This window comes from Dipodomys merriami, unplaced genomic scaffold, assembly GCF_024711535.1.
Source record: "Dipodomys merriami isolate MVZ:Mamm:240054 unplaced genomic scaffold, mDipMer1.0.p SCAF_7, whole genome shotgun sequence".
Classification (NCBI taxonomy): domain Eukaryota; kingdom Metazoa; phylum Chordata; class Mammalia; order Rodentia; family Heteromyidae; genus Dipodomys; species Dipodomys merriami.
Genome location: NW_027206290.1, coordinates 72,574,875 through 72,596,043, shown reverse-complemented (window position 1 = coordinate 72,596,043; position 21,169 = coordinate 72,574,875). Strand labels below are relative to the sequence as shown.

Sequence of the window (21,169 nt, the reverse complement as noted above, 5' to 3'; positions counted from 1 at the left end):
CTGGCACTTGCTACTCATGAGTTGGATAAAATCAATATTCACCATCATATGTATGGAGCGAACTAGAGAAAATGATGTAGGATGTAACTGTTACAAGTTTTAGTGTTGAATCCTTGTAATTTCACCATACACTACTGTTTTACCATACATGAAAGTACAGAAGTAAGGGAGGAAGGAGAAAAGGGAAAGAGAAAAAAGGGAGGGAGGGAAGGAGGAGCTAACTGTTCAGAGAAGACTCCCTTTCACAATGCCCTCACCCTAACTTCTACAGTTATCTTTTAAATTTAAAGTCACATTCTGCTGGTCCTGTGCCTTCTCCTTGCCATTCTTCCCTGGCTCAGGCAAGTCTTAAATTACATCCAGACTCAGCTTACTCCACATTCAGGAAGGCATCCAGATGGCCCTGGCTCTCAAGGAGTACATGTCATCCACACCTAACACAAATGACTATCCACTGCAATTCGTCATGAGTACTGAGCATCTGTTCCTGGATCCTATTATGTGACACACCTCTAGCCAGAGGAAAAGAGCCACTCTCACTGTCTTCCTCAGAATCAAGATCCAGCATAGCTGGTATTCCTATCAGCAGTGATACCACAAGGCCCAATAGTTTAATACCTCTTGACGAGTCATGTACCTTGCTATAACATAACAAATGTTTTTCAGATCTGAGGAGTAACTTTCTCAGCTTTGAAGCAACAAAAAGCAATCAAAGAAAAACACAAATGTGATTAAATATTTATAAGCCAGCCAAAGGCTTAGAATAGAAAAAAAGAAAAAGAAAAAGAAAACGAAGCGACCAAATGTTCACAAGGACTGCGTGCATAGCTCAAGTGGCAGACTGCCTGGGCTCTAGGTTCAAGCCCCAATACCACCCTCCACCCCTACCACCACACCCATCCTTATTATGTAACTCTCTTGTGGGGTTTTGTTTTACTTTTTCTGAATTTCAAATGGTGTACAAGAGGGTTATAAGTTAACATGCCCATCTTAAGTGCCCAGTGCTGGGATTTGGGGTTTTGTTCTAGACAGATTTTGATATATCCCAAGCTAGCCTGGAACTTACTCTGTAGTCCAGACGGGCCTAGAACATACTATCCTCCTGCCTCAGTCTCCTGAGTGCTGAGATTACATAATGACACTGAGTTACTTAATTCTAAGAATGCCCACAGATTGGGGACAGACAAGGGTCTCATATCTAAAACATACTTAGAAGTCAAAAACTTAAATCCCAGGGCTGGGAAGGTGGCTCAGTGGTAGAGCACTTGCCTTGCATGCATGAGGCCCTGAGTTCGATTCCTTAGCACCACATAAACAAAAAGAAAAAAAGCTGGAAGTGGCGCTGTGGCTCAAGTGATAGAGTGCTAGCCTTGAGCTGAAGAGCTGAGGGACAGCACCCAGGCCCAGAGTTCAGGCCCCACGACCGGACCCAAAAAAACAAAAAAACTTAAATCCCCAATAACAAATCCTCAAGGAAACAACCTCCCGATTAATAAGTGGGCTAAAGACTTAAAGAGAGACTTCTCTGAAGAGGAAATAAGGATGGCCAATAGACACATGAAGAAATGCTCAACTTCTCTAGCCATAAAAGAAATGCAAATCAAAACAACATTGAGATTCCACCTCAACCCAGTTAGAATGGCTATAATCAAGAAATCTAATAACAACAGATGCTGGAGGGGATGTGGCCAAAAGGGAACCCTACTGTATTGTTGGTGGGAGTGTAAACTTGTTCAACCACTTTGGAAAGTAGTATGGAGGTTCCTCAAAAGACTACATATAGAGCTCCCCTATAACCCAGCAATCCCACTTTTAGGCATTTACCCAAACAATCACAAACAAGGCCATACTAAAGCTACCAGCACAACTATGTTTATCGCAGCATTATTCACCATAGTTAAGATATGGAACCAACCCAGATGCCCCTCAGTAGAGGAATGGATCAAGAAAATGTGGTATATATACACAATGGAATTCTATGCCTCCATCAGAAAGAAATGGAAAGACTTAGAAAAAATTATATTAAGTGAAGTAAGCCAGGCCCAAAGAAACATAGGTCCCATGGTTTCCCTTATCTGTAATAACTACTGTATGTTTAGGAAAAGCAGAAAAGGCCACAAGTTATGTACTATGACCATATAAGATGATGCTAAGCGAAATAAACTCCAAGATAGGGATCCAAGAAGTTTTATCTTTCTTGCTGTTTTTTAATGTATTTATAATGTACTATGTGATATTTTTGTTTCTTTTGTATGTTCTTCCCTCATGGTATAACCCGTTTTCACTGTATTTGATTCTGGTGCCCTGCATCTTGTATATACATTTTTCTAATTTGGGGAGGGGAAGGGAAATAACAAAATGCTGAAATAAGGATACAGGATAACCCACTGTAACAACAGGATGTACAAGACACAATGTTGGAAACAAACTTTACAACTTTGGGGAGGGAGAAGTTGGGGAGGAAAAGGATGGTAGGGGATAAACAAAGGAGGGGGTAACAATGCTTGATAGGAAATGTACTCATTACCTGACTCATGTAACTGTAACCCCTCTGTATGGTATCTTTACATAATATATATATATATATATATATATATATATATTTTTTTTTTTTTTAAAAATGCCAACTCGGGCAGGAAAGTCCATGAGACTCTTATCTCCACTAAACCACCAGAAAACCAGAAGTGGCACTGTGGCTCAAGTAGAGCTCCTGAAACCCACAGTACTGGTGAACATTTCATGATTCTCCCCAGAAAGCAGATCTCTGCACTTGGCCCAACCAAACATTGAACATTTACTCCACAAGATGGCAGCACTGCATCAAATGCCAGAGCTTGGCTGGGTGGGCCAAATGCCTTTCTTCTACTGGGAAATACATGTGTTGCCTTTGCCAGTTCCTCCTCTTACCCAGAGCCTCTCCCACACTTTCTCAGACACTGGCTCCATTTGGAAATGTCAAAGCTGCAGCAGCTTGGGGCAACCATCACTAAACTATGATTAAGGAAGTCTCTAGCCCTCCCATTTGGAGGCTCTGATGACAAGCCACACAATTTCCTGCTCACTTACAAAATGAGTCCTCAATGCCCTCCATTCCCCAGCAATCTTTCTGGATTGTCCTGTATCTTCTAAAAAGCTGCTGTTCCAAAAGAAAAGCCAGGAATACTATTCTACTTCCAGACAGAACACATTCCCCCCTTATTCTAAAGAATTCCAAAGGCTGGGAAGATGGCTCAGTGGTAGAGCGCTTGCCTTGCATGCATGAGGCCCTGGGTTCGATTCCTCAGCACCACATAAGCAGAAAAAAAAAGCCAGAAGTGGCGCTGTGGCTCAAGTGGTAGAGTGCTAGCCTTGAGCTGAAGAGCTGAGGGACAGCGTCCAGGCCTAGAGTTCAGGCCCCACGACCGGACCTAAAAAAACCCAAAAAACAAATAAAGATTTCCAAATACCATCCTAGAGTATTGACAAAAGGCATGCCACATACTCCCTTCTAGCCTTGCTGTCTTCCATACTTCTGTTCTTGGTGTAAACATTACTCTAATGTGTATTATCTGTCCTTTGGGTTATTTCTGCCTACTCCACAAACAAGAGGCATACCAAAATATTTGACATAGACAAAAAGTGAACATGTATTTATATTTTGCCAAGATATCCCAAGACCCTAGAAAACATGGCAACTTTACAACAAGCACTGGACTTAGTTCTAACCTAGTTTTCTCACTTATCTCATACATGTGGTATTTCCTTGTGGCGCAGGAACATTAATTGCTAATTTCAAGTGATGTCTAACACAACATCATCCCAAAACAGCATATTAAAAGCTTAGTTTGCTGCATTATGAGGGATATGGCTGTCATCTAGTGTACTCTCTTAAAAAACATAACAGAGTTCTGAGAATAAATTTCCACCTCACTATATATGTGTCATCTTTAAAAGAGTTTCAGGGGTGGATGAGAGAAAAGCAGGCTGGAGGAAAAGGACCCTAATGCTGACAGGAGCCAGTAAGAAAAAGAAGAATGCTTGGGAGGCTAAGACACAACATCAAACGTAGCTGGACAAAGAAAGCACCAAAGAATGGTGGCAGTTGTTGCCAGTCCTGGGGCTTGAACTCAGGGCCTGGGCACTGTCCGTGAGCTTCTTTTGCTCAAGGCTACCACTCTACCACTTGAGCCACAGCACCACTCTGGCCTTTTCTGTTTATGTGGTACTGAGGAATCGAATCCAGAGCTTCATGCATGCTAGACATGCACTCTACCACTAAGCCAGTCCATGGAATTATTCTTTTTTTGGGATCAGTCATGGGTCTTGAACTTTGGGTCTGGGTGCTGTCTCTCAGCTCTTCAGTTCAAAGCTAATGCTCTACCATGGGAGCCACAGCGCCACTTCCAGTTTTCTGGTGGTTTACTGGAGATAAGAGTCTCCCGGACTTTCCTGTTCAGGCTGGCTTTGAACCACGATCCTCAAATCTCAGCCTCCCAAGTAGCTAGGATTAGAGGCATGAGCCACCAGCATCCGGCTGGAATTTTTTTTTTTTTTTTTGTCGGTTGTGGGCCTGAACTCTGGGCCTGGGCACTGTCCCTCAGCTCTTCAGCTCAAGGTTAGCCCTCTACCACTTGAGCCACAGTGCCACTTCCGGTTTTTTCTGCTTATGTGGTGCTGAAGAATCGAACCCAGGGCCTCATGCATGCAAGGCAAGCACTCTACCACTGAGCCACCTTCCCAGCCCCTGGAATTAATTCTTAAATACTTTCAACTTCACTATTTTGAAACAGCTGCTCTGCCAACACTGATGGTAACTTCCTAGCATTTGGCCAGGTACTAGCAAATAAAACAAATTTGAGTTACAGAATTCTGTAGACATATAGTCAATAGTGAAAATGACATTAAAAATAAAACTAATAGGGGCTGGGAAGGTGGCTCAGTGGTAGAGCGCTTGCCTTGGATGCATGAGGCCCTGGGTTCGATTCCCCAGCACCACATAAGCAAAAAGAAAAAAAGCCGGAAGTGGTGCTGTGGCTCAAGTGGTAGAGCGCTAGCATTGAGCTGAAGAGCTGCGGGGGACAGCGCCCAGGCCCAGAGTTCAGGCCCTATGACCGGACCCAAAAAAAAAAAAAAAAAAAGTTTATGCTATGGAAAAACACCTATGCAAACAAAAGAAAATAAATACAAATTTAATATGTAATACTAACATGTGTAAACATATATAATAACATCTAGCTGGTAAAGCACTTGTCTAGCATGCTAGAGGACCTGAGTTCATTCCAGATTAGAGAGGGGGGTGGTGGAGAGAGAAGGAGAAGAATGGGAAGAGAAAGAGAGGAAGAAGGAAGGAAGAAAGAAAGGAAGGAAGGAAGGAAAAAAGGAAGGAAGGAGAGAGAAAGAGAAGTTGGGTTGACAAGCCTGACATTATCAAAACTAAGTGTTTGCATTATTTACATACCATTAGCTACCAATGCAACAGCTATGAGAGAAAAAAGTTCCCATGTGGTCATAGCGGTATACCATTTCCTAAGGCTGTGTATTAATGTTAGGTGGGGCTTGGGTTTTTTTTTGTTTTTTTTCTGTTTTTTGGGGTTCTTTTTTTTGGGGGGGGGCTGTCAATTGTGGGGCTTGAACTCCTGGCCTGGGCGCTGTCCCTGACCTCTTCACCTCAAAGCAAGTTCTCTACCACTTGAGCCACAGTACCACTTCCAGTTTTCTGGTGGTTAATTGGAGACAAGAGTCTCACAGAGCTGGGCACCAGTGGCTCATGCCTGTAATCCTAGCTACTCAGGAGGCTGAAATCTGAGGATCTCAGTTCAAAGCCAGCCCGGGCAGGAAAGTCTGTGAGACTCTTTAATTAACCACCAGAAAGCCAGAAGTGGTGCTGTGGCTCAAGTGGTAGAGTGCTTGCTGGTCTTGAGCTAAAGAGCACAGAGACAGCAACCCAGGCCCAGAGTTCAAGTGTCACAACCAACAAAAAAGAAAAAGAAAAAGGAAAAAAAAGTCTCATGGACTTTTCTGCTCCAGCTGGCTTTGAACCTTGATCCTCAGATCTCAGCCTCCTGAGTAGCAAGGAATACAGGTGTGAGCCACCAGCACTGCCTAAATATCTTCTTTAAATAAAAGGGGTGTAGGCAAGTTTTCTCAATTTTTTTTCAGCCTTTTTGCCCAGAAGCAAGTTCAAGTCAATAACACTAATAGCTATAATTCCAAAAGAAGCCCTCAGTCTTACTGAATGAAGAAAGGAGACAATGTTCCATGCAACTACAACTGCTGGAGAAATGGTAGAAACAAATAAAAAAAATGCAAGGTACAGCATTAAAATAAAGATTGTTTTTAAAAAGGGAGGAAATATCAGAAAAGTCTTTTTTCTTTTTTTAGTTTACAAATCAGAGTAGAAACACAAGTATATATAAATAGAAGAGTGAGTTAACTATAAATATGAACCTTCCACAGCAGAAACCTCTTGTAATTCAGCAAGGGGAGATGGTGGTTCCGTTTTCATACTGTTTTCTCCCATTGACTTGCAGTTCAATTCCAAGTCTGTAAACCCCAATTCATCCCCAAAGGAGTGGCAAGTTAGAGCAGATGAAACCTGGCTAGCTTCCAAAGTAGACTTCAACTGACCTAAGGGGGGAAAAAAAAAAGCTTGATACACACACACGCACACACACATGCACACGCACGCGCACGCGCGTGTGCACACACACACACACACACACACACACACACAGGAAAACAAGAGTCCCACAACAGACTAAACAAGGCAGGAAATTGTTAGAAGAAGCCATTCATCTCACAACAGGCAAGAATACATTCACAAGTCTAACACATTCTAGTCAGGGCTGTGGGTAATTCCAAAGAACAGGGCTAAAGTGAAAGGAGGTCAACCAAAAAGCAGAGCCATGGAACGAGATGGCACCACAAAGACAGTGAGGCAGAGCTCTTCAAGCACTGTGCTTCCAATCCATATGCAGTAGTAAATGAGAGAGAGAAAAAAAAAAAGGAGGGGTTGGGAATGTGGCTTAGTGACAGAGTGCTTGCCTAGCATTTATGAAGCCCTGGGTTCAATTCTTCAGTACCACATAAACAGAAAAAGCCGTAAGTGGTGCTGTGGCTCAAGTGGTACAGTGCTAGCCTTGAGCCAAATAAGCTCAGGGACAATGCCTAGGCCCTGAATTTAAGCCCCAGGACTTCCTCCCCCCGGCCCCCCGGCAAAAAAAAAAAAAAAAGGAGGAAGGAAGGAAGGGCGGGAGGAAGGGAGAGAGGGAGGAACGGAGGGAGGGAGGGAGGGAGGGAGGGACAGACGGAGGGACGGAGGGACAACAACAACTACCCCCAAAAAAACCCCTACAAATGCATCCAAAGCTTGCCTATTGAAGGAATGAATCAACAGAAAAGAACATACTACAAGAATACTTCAGCCCATTCCAGTAATTTCATTTTAAGATAATCTAACACTTATGGAAACCAGTACATACATGATAATTTAGAGTTACTCTCATTAGACAGGCATTAGATGGACAAACAACAGTTTCTAACATGCTCTGACTTACCTTCTTCAGATTGCTTGGTACTAGAAGATGGGTCTTTTACAGGATCCGTATCAACTCTATCAACCAAATCTGGTACAACCAAGCCACGATCTAAGATCTCATGGGTCCCATTAGTAGACAGCCTGGAAGACCGTCTCCTGGACAGGTCTTTGTCAGTGTTTTCAGAGCAGTTTTTTGACTTTTCCTGGGCTATAAACCATTAAGAGAGATGGAGTCCAAATACCAACAAGAAGAAATAACTCTGCTTCTACAAGTACATAGGCTGATTGCCTTTAAAAAGACTTTAGAATGTGAGATTAATATACAATATACCTTCCCAGTTTTAAGTAAAGGCAAAGTCTCTTTGTGAGGATAGAATTTTACTATTAAAGATTCAGTCTGAAAATAGATACCAAGGCCTCTCTCTCTCCTCTCTCCCTCTCCCCATGTCTGTCTGTCTGTCTGTCTGTCTGTCTGTCTGTCTGTCTGTCTGTCTGTCTGTCTGTCTGTCTGTCTGTCTGTCTCTCTCTCTCTCTCTCTCTCTCTCTCTCTCTCTCTCTCCGCCAGTCCTGGGGCTTGAAACCTGGACTTGGGTGCTATCTGAGCTTTTTTTGCTCAAGACTACCACTTTACCACTTGAGCCACAGCTCCACGTCTGGCTTTTTGGTGGTTAATTGGAGATAAGAGTCTCACAAGCTTTCCTGCCTGGGTTGGCTCTGAACTGTGATTCTCAGATCTAAGGTCCCTAAGGAGCTAGGATTACAGGTGTAAACCACCAGCAGCTGGCTTCATGTGTCAATCTTAACAACTAAGTTCTACTTTGGAATTTCCCAACAAAAAGTCTTATATGAAGCTAAGCACCTCATGCCTGTAATCCTAGCTACTCAGGAGGCTGAGGTCTAAGGATCATGGTTCAAAGCCAACCTGGGCAGGAAAGTCTGTGACATTCTTATTTCCAATAAATTACCAGAAAACCAGAAGTGGCGCTGTGGCTCAAGTGGTAGAGCACTAGCCTTGAGCTGAAGAGCTGAGGGACAGTGCCCAGGCAGAGTTCAAGCCCCATGACTGACCCCCCACCCCCCAAAAAAATCTTATATGTTAACTTCCAGAGTCAAGAACTTTATTTAAGTCAGGCGCTGGTGGCTCACACCTATAAATTCTAGCTACTCAGGAGGCAGAGATGTGAGGACTGCAGTTTAAAGCCAGCCTGGCTAAGAAAGTCTATGAGACTCTTAGCTCCAATAAACCACAGAAAACTGCAAGTAGTGCTGTGGCTCAAGTGGTACAGTGCTTGCCTTGAGCTGAAGAGCTCAGAGACAGCAACCAGGCCCAGAGTACAAGCACCATGACTGCCCCCCCCAAAAAAAACCCCACAACTTTATTTAGAGATATCACAAAGCCAGGCGCCAGTGGCTCACACCTGTAATCCTAGCTACTCAGGAGGCTGAGATCTGAGTATCTCGGTTCAAAGCCAGCCAGGGCAGGAAAGTCCGTGAGACTCATCTCCAATAAAACACTAGAAAACCGGAAGTGGCGCTGTAGCTCCAGTGGTAGAGCGCTCGCCTTGAGCTGAAGTGCACAGGGACAGCGCCCAAGCCCAGAGTTCAAGCCCCACGACCAACCAAAAAAAAAAAAAGAGAGAGAGAGATATCACAAAATTCTCTTGAAGCCAAAAAGTTAATTTTCTAACCATTAAGTAATATTTTTTGAGTTTCACTCAGCATATAAAATCATCCTTGGGGCTGGGAAGGTGGCTCAGTGGTAGAGTGCTTGCCTTGCATGCATGAGGCCCTGGGTTCAATTCCTCAGCACCACATAAGCAGAAAAAAAAGTGGCGCTGTGGCTCAAGTGGTAGAGCACTAGCCTTGAGCTGAAGAGCTGAGGGACAGTGCCCAGGCCCAGAGTTCAGGCCCACGACCGGACACAAAAATAAATAAATAAATAAATAAATAAATAAATAAATAAATAAATAAATAAAAAAAATCATCCTATTCTAAGCCATTAAACTTCCAGAGGAATCCAAACAAATGTGGTTTATAGAAATGGATGTTCTACCACTCAACCCTAACACAGTTTATGCATCTTCAACCAAACACTCCGAATTCAATCACATCCTGTTCACATTAGCTCTTGTGATTAGAATTTATAAGGAATATGGGACAGGATGGACACAGGGAAGACTCGGTGTCAAATTGCAGTCACACATACACAAACCAGAGACTCACATGAATTTCTGTCAAGGCGAGGTCTTTTTAATGGGATGTCACTTCCTTTTGATATTTTCCGTCTTCTTAATTCCAATGTTATTGGTTGCAAAGTCTGAGAGTTTGAATCCACAGCTATAATGTATACAAAAGCACACAAAAGGCATGCAATTTTTAATACCCAATTTTGCATATATGTGTGTGTGTGTATATATATATATATACATATATATATATATATATACACACACATATATATCTTATATCCAAAACACCCTTAAACTATAAACAGATCATCAGCCATAGTAATAACATGTCTCAAAAAAAACCCATCCTTTGGAAGTGGTGCTGTGGCTCAAGCAGTAGAGGGCTAGCCTTGAGCTGAAGAACACAGGGACAGTGCCTGAGCCCAGAGTTCAAGCCCCATGACCAACAAAAACAAAAAACAAACAAACAAAAAAAGCCCCAACCTTTGAAAAGAGTATTGTTACTTAAGGTAAAAGCAAAATTTAAGTGAGAGAAAAATTACTTCAGAAGATCATGACACCTTGAATCACTATATGGATGTCTATAATCCACTTTCCAGCGCCTTAACATACCACAATATGACTGCTTAAAAATATGAAAATATGGGCTGGGAAGGTGACTCGGTGGTAAGAGTGCTTGACTTGCATGCATGAGGTTCTGGGTTTGATTCTTCAGCACCACATAAACAAATGAACAGAAAACGGAAGTGGGGCTCTGGCTCAAATGGTAGGGCACTAGCCTTCAGCCAAAGAGGTGAGGGGCAGTACCCAGGCCCAGAGTTCCCATGACCAAAAAATATATATATATAGAATACAATATATAGAATATAATATATAATATAATATATATATATATATATATATATATATATATGAGCAAAATCAAAGTCTTTCTTCTTTTGAGGCAAATTCTTGCCTCTTGACTTCGATTCTCAATCCTATTGCTTTAGCCTCCCAAGTAGTAAGGATAACTGCTGGCACTTGTCGGTCATTTAAAATACCATTGTATCATCTCAGCAAAGATGAAATGTATAACGGTATACACCTATAATTCCAGCATTTGGAAGGCTAAAAGCAGTAAGATCACAAATTTGAGGCCCACCTGGGCTCTAATGATATCCTGTCCAAAAGAAAAGAAAACTTGGGTGCCAGTGGCTCATGCCTATAATTCTAGCTACTCAGGAGGCTGAGGCCTGTGGATCATACTTCAAAGCCAACCTGGACAGAAAACTCTTATCTCCAATTAACCACCAGAAAACTGGAAGTAGAGCTGTGGTTCAAAGTGGCAGAGCTCTAACCTGGAGTGAAAAAGCTCAGGGATAGTGCCAAGGCCCTGAGTTCAAACCCCACAACAGACTAAAAAAGAGGGGATAGAAGGGGAAGGGCCTGTCTAAGGCTTATTGTTTTCAATCTCTAATTCCTAAATTAATTATTATTGGTTCCTTAAGAATCCCCAAAATCAACATTTATGTTCTCTTAAAAAAGAAAAAAGAAAAAAAAAAGCCTAGATAAACCTCAGGAGACTGTGCTATTGGCTATCAGTGCTCCAAGCAAGACTGCTGATTCCCAGCGAATTCAGCCTCCACATAATTTAGCAATGCAGATGCTAAACCTTGAAAAGTGCTTACTCTATTTCTAAGCCTAAAATGTAAAACTCTCTTCCTCAATCCAGAAATATGAAAATTCAAAAAGGCAGTAGGAGGAAAAGGAAAAAGAACTGAGCAAAGGAAGAAAAGACGAGGTGGAGAGGGAAGGGGAAGAAAACTCATCTTAAGATCAGTAACTTCAGATCTATCATGTCAACTGGCTGAACAAGAGACAGACCTGAGCTATCAGAAGGCAACCTTCATCCATGGACTTGCTGGGTTCAATCTTCCCAACATATCAATCAATATCATTCTGTTGCAAGTGGTAAATTTTAGAACACACAGACTCCAAGTTAAACACAAATAACAAACATCTTTCTCTTTCTCAGTCTCTTTCCCTCTTCCCATACCACCCACAAGCTTGTTCTGACAGTACTGAGGTTCAAACACAGGACCTTCTACTTGCTAGACAAGCACTTTACTGCTTGAGCCACAATTGAAGCAGCTCTTTTCCCTCTGTTTTTTTTTTTTTTTCCTAGCACCTTGCTTTTATTTTTTTCCCCACCTGTGCTGGTAAGAACACAATCCTCCTATTTATGCTGTATACTGCTGCTCCCAGCTACACAACTCTCTTAGTAGCTGAAATTTTGTTCCCAATCAGATTTACTCAAGTAGAGAACTCAAGACTCCATCAAACTGATGAACTCATACCAAGTAAAACTCAGTGTGTGTGTGTGTGTGTGTGTGCGTGCGTGCGTGCGTGCGTGCGTGCGTGCGTGTGTGTGTGTGTGTGTGTTAGTTGTTGGAGGCTGAACCGAGAGCCAGGCACTCTATCACTGAGTTGTATCACCAATCTCTCTCCCCACACACTTTCTCCTTCTCTCCGGGTCTTCTCTCTCTCTCCCTTTCTCTCTGATACTAGGCTTTGAACTCAGTACCTTGCACTAACTAGGCAGGTACTCCACCTGTTGCATCATACCTTCAGCCCTAACCCAACCTTTTAAGGGGATTTGAATTACGTACAAGATATCTAGCAAGCCTTCTTTCCATTGAAGTCATATACAAATGAAGACTGACCATACAAATAAATGTTCTCTAAACTCTCCTAATAATAACAACCACTGGGGAAGCTTGCTAACAATTTTTATTTCCAAGTTTCCATGCAGAGATTCTGATTTGAGGGGGACTGAAGTATAGCTAGAAGCTTTTTACAAATGCTTCAGGCGAGTTAATGTTAAGGATTAAATTTTTTTCTGTTAAATTTATCCTATATAGTATGAAATTCTACACTTACAAAATTAAGGTAATAAATGACATCAAGTGGCTTCATAACAGCAGTTTGCAAACTGGAGTACAACTACCCTAGATATGTATCCCAGATGGTACAAGCCAGAGGATCATTAACTAAAGAAGCATCAATCTCACATATATTCTGTCCCAAAGTAAGCTAAGGATACATCAAATTCTCACCAGTTCACATTTTCACCTCTCTTTCTATAAATGTCCTTCTACTTTGCATAACAAGTTTACTTCTCATTCAGCGCCTATCTTAAAGTGGTATACTGCCTGGGTTCTTTATCTGAATACAGATGCTCAGAGGTTATTTTCTTAATTCACTTGAGCCTCAGGGCTTCTCTCCCAGAAGCCTGTCATTAAAGTAAATATGTTTAAGGCCAATGCCGTCCAATAGAAATACAGTGACAGCCACAAATGTAAGCCATATGTGATTTTTAAAAATTTAGGCTGATGGGCTGGGAAGGTGGCTCAGTGGTAGAATGCTTGCCTTGCAGGCATGAGGCCCTGGGTTCAATTCCTCAGCACCACGTAAACAAAAAGTCAGAAGTGTGGTTCAAGTGGTAGAGCACTAGCCTTGAACTGAAGAGCTGAGGGACAGTTCCCAGACCCAGAGTTCAGGCCCCACAACTGACCCCCCCCCAAAAAAAAGGGCTGATTCAGGCACTGTATCTAATATTGTAATCCTAGCAACTTGGGAGGCAAAGATGAGAAAGATCATGGTTTGAATCCAGCCTGGGCAAAAAGTTTGTGAAGTTCAACCTCAACCATTAAAAAGTTGGGTTTGGTGCACACTTGTCATCCCCACTATGTAGAAAGCCTAAGTAGGAGGATTATGGTCCAGGCAAGCCTGGGCTAAACCTGAGACTCAATCTAAAAAATAATTAAAGTAAAATAGGCAGGGACATGGCTCAAGTGGTAGCCTGCATAGAAAGTGCAAGGTCCTGTGATCAAAACCCAGAACTGCCAAACAAACAAAAAAATTTAGGCTGGACATATTGGCTCATACCTGTAATATTAGCTGTTCAAAGGTGGGGATTTAAGTCAGGGCAAAAAAGGTCATGAGCCTTTATTTTATCCAATAAATAGCTGGGTATGTTGTTAAATGACTGTCACTCAGGAAGTATAAATAAGAGGGTGGTGACTCAAGCCATCCATGCAAAAAGCAAAACTATTAAAAAAAATTAACTAAAGCCAAAAGAAAGGGTAAATATGTGCGGGAATATAACAATAAAATCCCTTCTGTATAACTAACATAAGCTATAAACCAAAACAAAAATGGCTAGGGGTGTGACTCAAATGACAGAGTATGTGCCCATCAAGCAAATGGGCTCTGAGTATAAACCCCAGTAACATAAAAATAATTAACAAATTAGTAGCTATACTGTGGTTCCAAGCTAGCCCAGGCAGATAAATTCAAGAGGCTCTTATTTCCAATTAACTAGCAAAAAGCAAGAACTAGAAGTGAGACTTATAAGGTAAGGTACCAGCTGTTAGAGAAAAAAAAAAAAAAAGGATGGGCACCAGTGGTTCATGCCTGTAATCCTAGCTACTAGGAGGCTGAGATCTGAGGATCATGGTTCAAAGCCAGCCCGGGCAGGAAAGTCCAAGACACTCTTATCTCCACTAGAAAACTGGAAGTGGTGCTATGGCTCAAGCGGTATAGTGCTTGCCTTGAGCTGAAGAGCACAGGGACAGAACCCAAGCCCAGAGTCCAAGCCCCATGACCAAAAATAAATAAATAAAAAGCTAACCAAGAGTATAAGGAAGGCCATTATTCAAGCCCCAGTACTGGAGCAACAACAACAACAACAAAAAAGTTTGAAAATGAGACCGATTATAAAAATATATTTAGGTCAACATAAAACAAAATTGGTGGAGGAAGGGTGAAGATCTGAGGCTGTAGCTCAGTGGTAGAGCCTAGTCCTAGTATGTATAGGCCCTAGATTCAATCCCAGCATCATAAAAACAAAAAATATTTTACAGTCTTTAAAATTCTAAATTATTGTAGCCAGGCAACAGAGGCTCATACTTATAATTCTAGCTACTCAGAAGGCTGAGATCTGAGGATTACTGTTTGAAGCCAGACTAGGGAGGAAAAAGCCATGAGACTCTTAATCTCCAGCTAGCTACCAAAAAAGCCAGAAGTGGAGCTGTGGCTTAAGTGATAGAACACTAGACTTGAGCACAAAAGCTCAGGGACAGCATGAAGGCCCAGGCTCTGAGTTCAAGCCCCCCATTACCCCCAAATCTAAATTATTTTACTTTCTAATCATTTTATAAACACATATTTTATATTGTTTACAGTCTTAAGTGTTTGAGGTCAAGCATGTTCATTTTATACTTACAGCACATCCATATTCAGACTAGTCAATTTCATAGCCACAAGTGGCTAGTGGCTACCATTTTAGACATTATAAATCTAAACACTATTTAGATCTACAAACAAGTCCAACAAGCTCAGCTTTTGAAGGCAAAACCCAATTACAAATACTGAGAGGGTCCTTTATTTCATGTGGGAACAAATCAATCCATTATCTTATTTCCTATAAAATTCAGATGTGAGAAAATTATTAGTTGGGAGTATGAATTGTTTTTTTAAATTTTGGTGGTATTAGTTTGAACTCAGGACTTCATGATTACTATGTAAGCACTCTAACACTTGAGCCATGCTTCCAGCTCTATTTGCTTTTTTCTTTTTGGTGGAACTAGAGTTTGAAGTCAGGCCTCACACTTCTTAGAGGTAGTACTCTACTGCTTGAGCCATGCCTCCAACCTTCAAATTTTATATTTTAAATATATCCGTTGAAGGTATCTGAGTGACAAATAGATTATTTCTTGAAAATGTGATAGAGGATTCAGTTGTCAATATTCATGTAGGGAACACATAAGCAAGAAGGTCTGAAGACCAATGAAAAGCATATATTTATTTAAACATGAACAGGTTTAGTCTACACATGGGGAAGCAGAGTATCTTCATGCTAATGAGTCATTCTGGAGAATAAGCATTTGGCTTAGGAAGAAATCAGTGTTTGTTTCATTCCTGGTGATTCTAGAAGAATTTCACACATTTAGATATTTCCTTAAATATCTGTGTATTTTTAACCATAACCATGAGTCTTATTAGTTAGCCATCTCACCTTTTTACTTAGGCTATAAAAATTCCTCAACCAATAATAACTCTCTGAAGAGTTCAATTTCAGAATGTACACATGCCTCCCTTGATCCAACATTGTTTGGATCCATCTCTTCAGATGCCCTTTTCTTTTTTTCTTTTTCTTTCTTTCTTTTTTTTTGTGGTACTGGAAATGGATTCAGGACTTCACACATGCTAAGGTAAGCGCTCTATCACATGAGCTATGTCTCTAGCTCCTTTGTATGTTGCTGCTGCTGCTGTTGTGTTTTTTTTGCATTTTTGTTTGAGATAGGGTCTCACTAACTTTGCCCAGGTTGGCGTTGAACTGGCGATCTTCCTGCCTCGGACTCAAGTAACTGGGACTACAGGGGTGTATCACCAGGCAAGCTTCTTCCTTTCTTCTTTCATGTCTGTCTCAGTAAAAGTCTATTTCCTGATCCCAGATTCTATCAGGCTTCCTTAAACCGAGACCATTTGTACAGGTACAGCAGAAGGCCTTAGCTCCTTTGGCTTTGTCTGTAAGCTGGAGTATCTGAGAACCGTAAACTACTATTCTAGAAGCTTGATCACAGCCTCGCTCCCCAATATGTCCATCTGGATAGATGCCTCACTAAAATTCAGCTCCACAGCACAACTTGTTCTCAGAGCACAAGACAGAGTCAGTCACAAACACGAAGGAAGGACTGAAGTACAGAAGATACAAAGAACCGCAAGAACCACAGAAGAGCACTCTGGCATCGCCCATTGCAGAGCCCACTTGGGAAACTCACCAGTAGGAGCTATGGAAGGGGGTCTGCCTCGTTTTCTCTTTGGCTCCCTCAAGTTCTCTTGTGGACTCTTCACAATGTCATTTTCAGGCTTCTTATCCACTTGGACGTCTCCAGAGTACTCCCTGTCATTCTCTGAAATGTTCTCCTTATCTTCCTTCTCATTCTTGGGAAGGCTCTTCTCAGATCCCTTCCCTTTTTCAGAACAGATTAGCTTTCCTTCTTTGTCAGGCTGCTTGGGTTGCTTTTCTGTCTTTAAGGTTTTGTCCTCTTTGTCCTTCTTCACATTGGTGGCTTTTCTCTGCTCTTTAAACTTCTCTCGTTTATCAGGAGTTGATGAAAGACTTTTGTGATCTGTTTCTTTAGGCCTAGCATTACCCACAATATTCTAAAATGAGCAAAATAGTGATGAAACACACTTTGTGATTACTTGCAAACATAAAATGAGGAGATTGCTTGCAAATTTATGAAGACAAATGAAGATACTAAGAGAGGACATATGCCAGGTTACATAATGGAAAGTATCTGAAAATATCCACCTGCACTTAGATTTCAGAATCAATCTTGTTTTTTTGTTTTGTTTTTGAGAAACAATACTAAACTTAAAGAAAACAAATGTCATATTCAATCTCAGATTGAATAAACTCTCCTTTATTGTGATGACTAAGTCACTAAAGACTAAAAGGTCAGGCAACTAGGCAAAATCCTTTTTTGAAAGCAATCTTTCTGACAGATGTTCTAAGAAAATGCTTTCATGTTCTATCCTTCTTACTCTTACCCAAGGTTTTCAGTGGCCTTACCTCAGATTGCCAGTATATGTCAATGCCCAGTTTGGAGGAAAAACTCAAAAAACAAAACTCAAATTGCTGAGAATGCTCTACCTAGAATTATGGTCTCAGCATCCTATCCTGGATAAAGACTGTGCTCAGCTCAACAAACTACCTCCTGTAGTCTTAATCTATTCAGTTTCTGTCCAATGGAAGCAAGTAATATTTCTTGGTTACTTTATTCTTGAATTATTTTAAAATTTAACCTAAAAATCTCGTGTCCCAGTGTAAGTGTCTCATAATAAAGCCAGCTCTGAAGTCGCTGGATAATTTAAGTTACAATTAAGTCTGTGTATCTCTCTAACAAGTCCTTAAGAAAGAACCTGACATCCTTAGCATGTAGTACACAATAGAAGTAAAGGTTTAATCTGTTTGATAGGAGAAACTTTTTTTTAAAAAAATTATTCCCTAGGGGAAATAACATTTTCCCAAATCACAAAAATTATTCTGAAAAAAGCCAGATACTCTTAGTACCTGTCAGGCAAAAATATAAAGTCCAACTACCCTATTAGAAAGGGATATATAAGAAATCTGATTGACTTAAAAGTTTACGCTTCCGTTAATTTTTTTTGTTTATACTTGTAAACTAAAATATCAAGAAATGTCATTTGCTAACAGAATGATCTGACTTTGAACCTAGATCTACAAATATCCTTAATGCCCACTTAGGAATTGGTTAAAGGACAGATGTATACAGATTACAAATACTGCACAGCTATTAAAAAGACAAGAAGTTTGAGAAACTTGGGGAAATTGTTATTTTGTTAAGAGAAAAGATCAAGTTATACAACAGTAATATACCATATGAGTTCAATTTTGGAAAGATACATATGTATATAGTGTTAGCAACAAAAAAAAATTCATAAGGATATGTAACAAAATGTCGAGGGCAAATATATATAATATATAAGAGCAAATATAGAATATACATGTGTATATACATATATGCATATATGTATATATATTATATATGAATGATGAGACTTTTCAGATTTCTACAATAAATATTGTTTTTGTAAGCTAAAAAACATTACTAAACAAAAAGAAAATACTCAATCTATTCTAATACTGTGTGAAAAAACTTTAAAACTGTACATGTCAGCTATCTTTAGTCAAAGCATTATACTCTTGAAAAATCAAAGTCCAGAAGTCATTTTGCCTTGTGTGTGGTGGTTGGCCTGGATTGTAATCAGGGGAGCCACACACAAAACTCAAGAAGTGAAACATCCACAAAACTTAGTCACTAAGGTTCTATCTCCAAGCCAAAGCTCTGTGATGTTATTAACCAACTTACTACATAAACAGTTAACACCTGTCACTCTGGAGAACCTGACTTTTTACTGGGAGAGTTTCAGAATACAATCTGCCAATTCAGATAGGTTCATACTTTAGTTCTCGAGATTAACTCATTGTACAAACTTAACACCAAAAATTCCATATTAAAGGGCAAAATAATGTTATAGTATACAGTATGGCTCCTCGAGATGCCTAGGAAGCAAATAATCAAAGCGAAAGCATCATCCAGGGCCAAAATTCTGTAATTTTGTCAATACTGTAAAGGAAAAGCAGAAAAAGTTAAAAAAAAACAAACTCATACACAGTGAAACTAAAGGAGGACACTCTTGGAAGAGGAACATTATGGCACAATGCCTATGTGCAACTGATCATACAAAATAATGTTTATTGAAATGATCACCAGAAAGTGGAAACAAGAGGCTTTTCTTTCTTTGTTGTTTCTTTTTGTTTGTTTTTTTTTTTGGTCCGGTCGTGGGGCCTATACTCTGGGCCTGGGCGCTGTCCCTCAGCTCTTCAGCTCAAGGCTAGCGCTCTACCACTTGAGCCACAGCGCCACTTCCGGTTTTTTTCTTTTTGCTTATGTGGTACTGAGAAATCGAACCCATGACCTCATGCACGCAAGGCAAGGGCTCTACCTCTGAGCAACCTTCCCGGCAACTTCTTTGTTGTTTTTGTTTTCTTTTGTCTTGTTTGTCCATTTGTCTTTGAGAGGGCAAAGAGGGTCGCAGAAATGGAGGGAAGCAAAAAAAAAAAAAAAAAAAATGGAGGGAGGCAAAGGCTGAACAAATACATCAGTGGTACTCACAAGAAACTGTTGAAAATGAACTATATACAACACATGAGTGGAATGGGAGAAAAAAACTGGGAGAGAGTTAGGGAAGGGGTTACAGTATCCAAAAAGAAATGTAATTTTACCTGACTTATGTAACCCCTCTGTACATTTTTTTTTTTTGAATTAAACTTTTAAAAAAGACATAACTTTAGCTGGGCCCCGGTGGCTCATGTCTGTAATCCTAGCAACTCAGGAGGCTGAGATCTGAGGATCATGGTTCAAAGCCAGCATGGGCAGGAAAGTCCATAAGACTCTTATCTCCAATAAACCACTCAGAAAACTAGAAGTGGTGCAGTGGCTTAAATGGTAGAACGCCCACCTTGAGCTGAAGAGCTGAAGGACAGCATTCAGGCCCAGAGTTCAAGCCCCATGACCGGCCCAAAAAAAATAAATACATAAGAGATAATTTTGAAAAAAATTCAGTCTATCTTTAAAAGTAGTGAACATGTTCTCACTAAGTGCATGTATGGAAATATCACCATGAAACCCCTTCATATTTCAAAAGTATATTAACTCAAAAATAAAAAGTAAAAACAGGGTCAGGCACTGGTGGCTCATACCTGTAAATTTAGCTACTAGGAAGGTGAGAACTGTGGTTCAAAGCAAGCCCAATGGGTAAGTTTATGAGACTTATCTCCAATTAACCAACAAAAAGTTAGAAATGGAACTATTGCTCAAATGGTAGAGCAGTAGTCTTGAGCAAAAAAGCTACAGGACAGTGTCCAGGCCCTGAGTACCAAGCCTAAGTACCAGCACAACCTCCCCAACTAATAATACTGGTAATAGTAGTATAGTAGTAGTAGTAGTAGTTGTTGTTGTTGTTGTTGTAATTGTAGTAGTAGTAGTAAGGTAGCCATGACAGGTACTAATGACTTGGCTCATGCTTGTAATCCTAGTTACTCAAAAGACTGAGAGCTGAGGGTTGAAGTTCTGATTCAGCCAAGGCAGAAGATTCCATCACACTCTTTTCTCCAAATAACCAGCAAAAAGCCAGAAGTAGAGGTGTGGCCATGTGACAGAGCCCCAACCTTGGGGAAAAAAAACAAGTGAAAACTCAAAACCCTAAGTTTAAGCCACAGTACTGGTACATTAAAAAAAATAAAGGTCTGGGAAGGTGGCTCAGTGGTAGAGTGCTTGCCGTGCATGCATGAGGTCCAGAGTTCAATTCCTCAGCAACCATATAAGCAGAGAAAGCCGGAAGTACTAGCCTTGAGCTGAAGAGCTGAGGGACAGCGCCCAGCCCCGGAGTTCAGGCCCCACAACCGACAAAAAAAAAAAAAAAGAGAAGAAATAAATAAATAAAGTAAAATATTTTAAAAAGTATGCTTCAGCCAGGTGCCAGTGGCTCATGCCTGTAATCCTAGCTACTCAGGACACTAAGATGTGAGGATCTGAGATGTGAGGATCACGGTTCAAAGCCAGCCTGGGCAGAAAAACCGTGAGACTCTTATCTCCTATAAGCCACTAGAAAACTGGAAGTGTCACTATGGCTCAAGTGGTAGAGCGCTTGCCTTGAGCTGAAGAACTGAGGGACAGCACCCAGGCCCAGAATTCAAGCCCCATGATTGACAAAAAAAAAAGGTATGCCTGAAACTTCAATGTGTGCATATACCATGTATAAATACACAAAAGAATTTGAAGTATATTGTCATCACAAGAAAAGATACAAGAGGTCAGAGAATTACTAA

The 21,169-nt window shown here is 40.8% G+C and overlaps 1 protein-coding gene across 4 annotated transcripts in view; it reads right to left on the bottom strand.

The window, feature by feature from the left end:
* The window catches only part of Phf20 (PHD finger protein 20), a 103,471-nt gene that overhangs the window by 24,246 nt on the left and 58,056 nt on the right, over window positions 1-21,169 (bottom strand). The window contains exons 6-9 of one of the 4 annotated variants that reach the window (XM_070007172.1): window positions 16,530-16,914; window positions 9,740-9,853; window positions 7,536-7,724; window positions 6,427-6,606 (exon numbers count right to left, since the gene is read on the bottom strand). In XM_070007172.1, the coding sequence (XP_069863273.1) occupies window positions 6,427-6,606; window positions 7,536-7,724; window positions 9,740-9,853; window positions 16,530-16,914 (868 nt within the window). The remainder of the gene's footprint in view (window positions 1-6,426; window positions 6,607-7,535; window positions 7,725-9,739; window positions 9,854-16,529; window positions 16,915-21,169) is intronic. The other 3 variants (XM_070007173.1, XM_070007175.1, XM_070007174.1) reach the window with 3 other exon arrangements.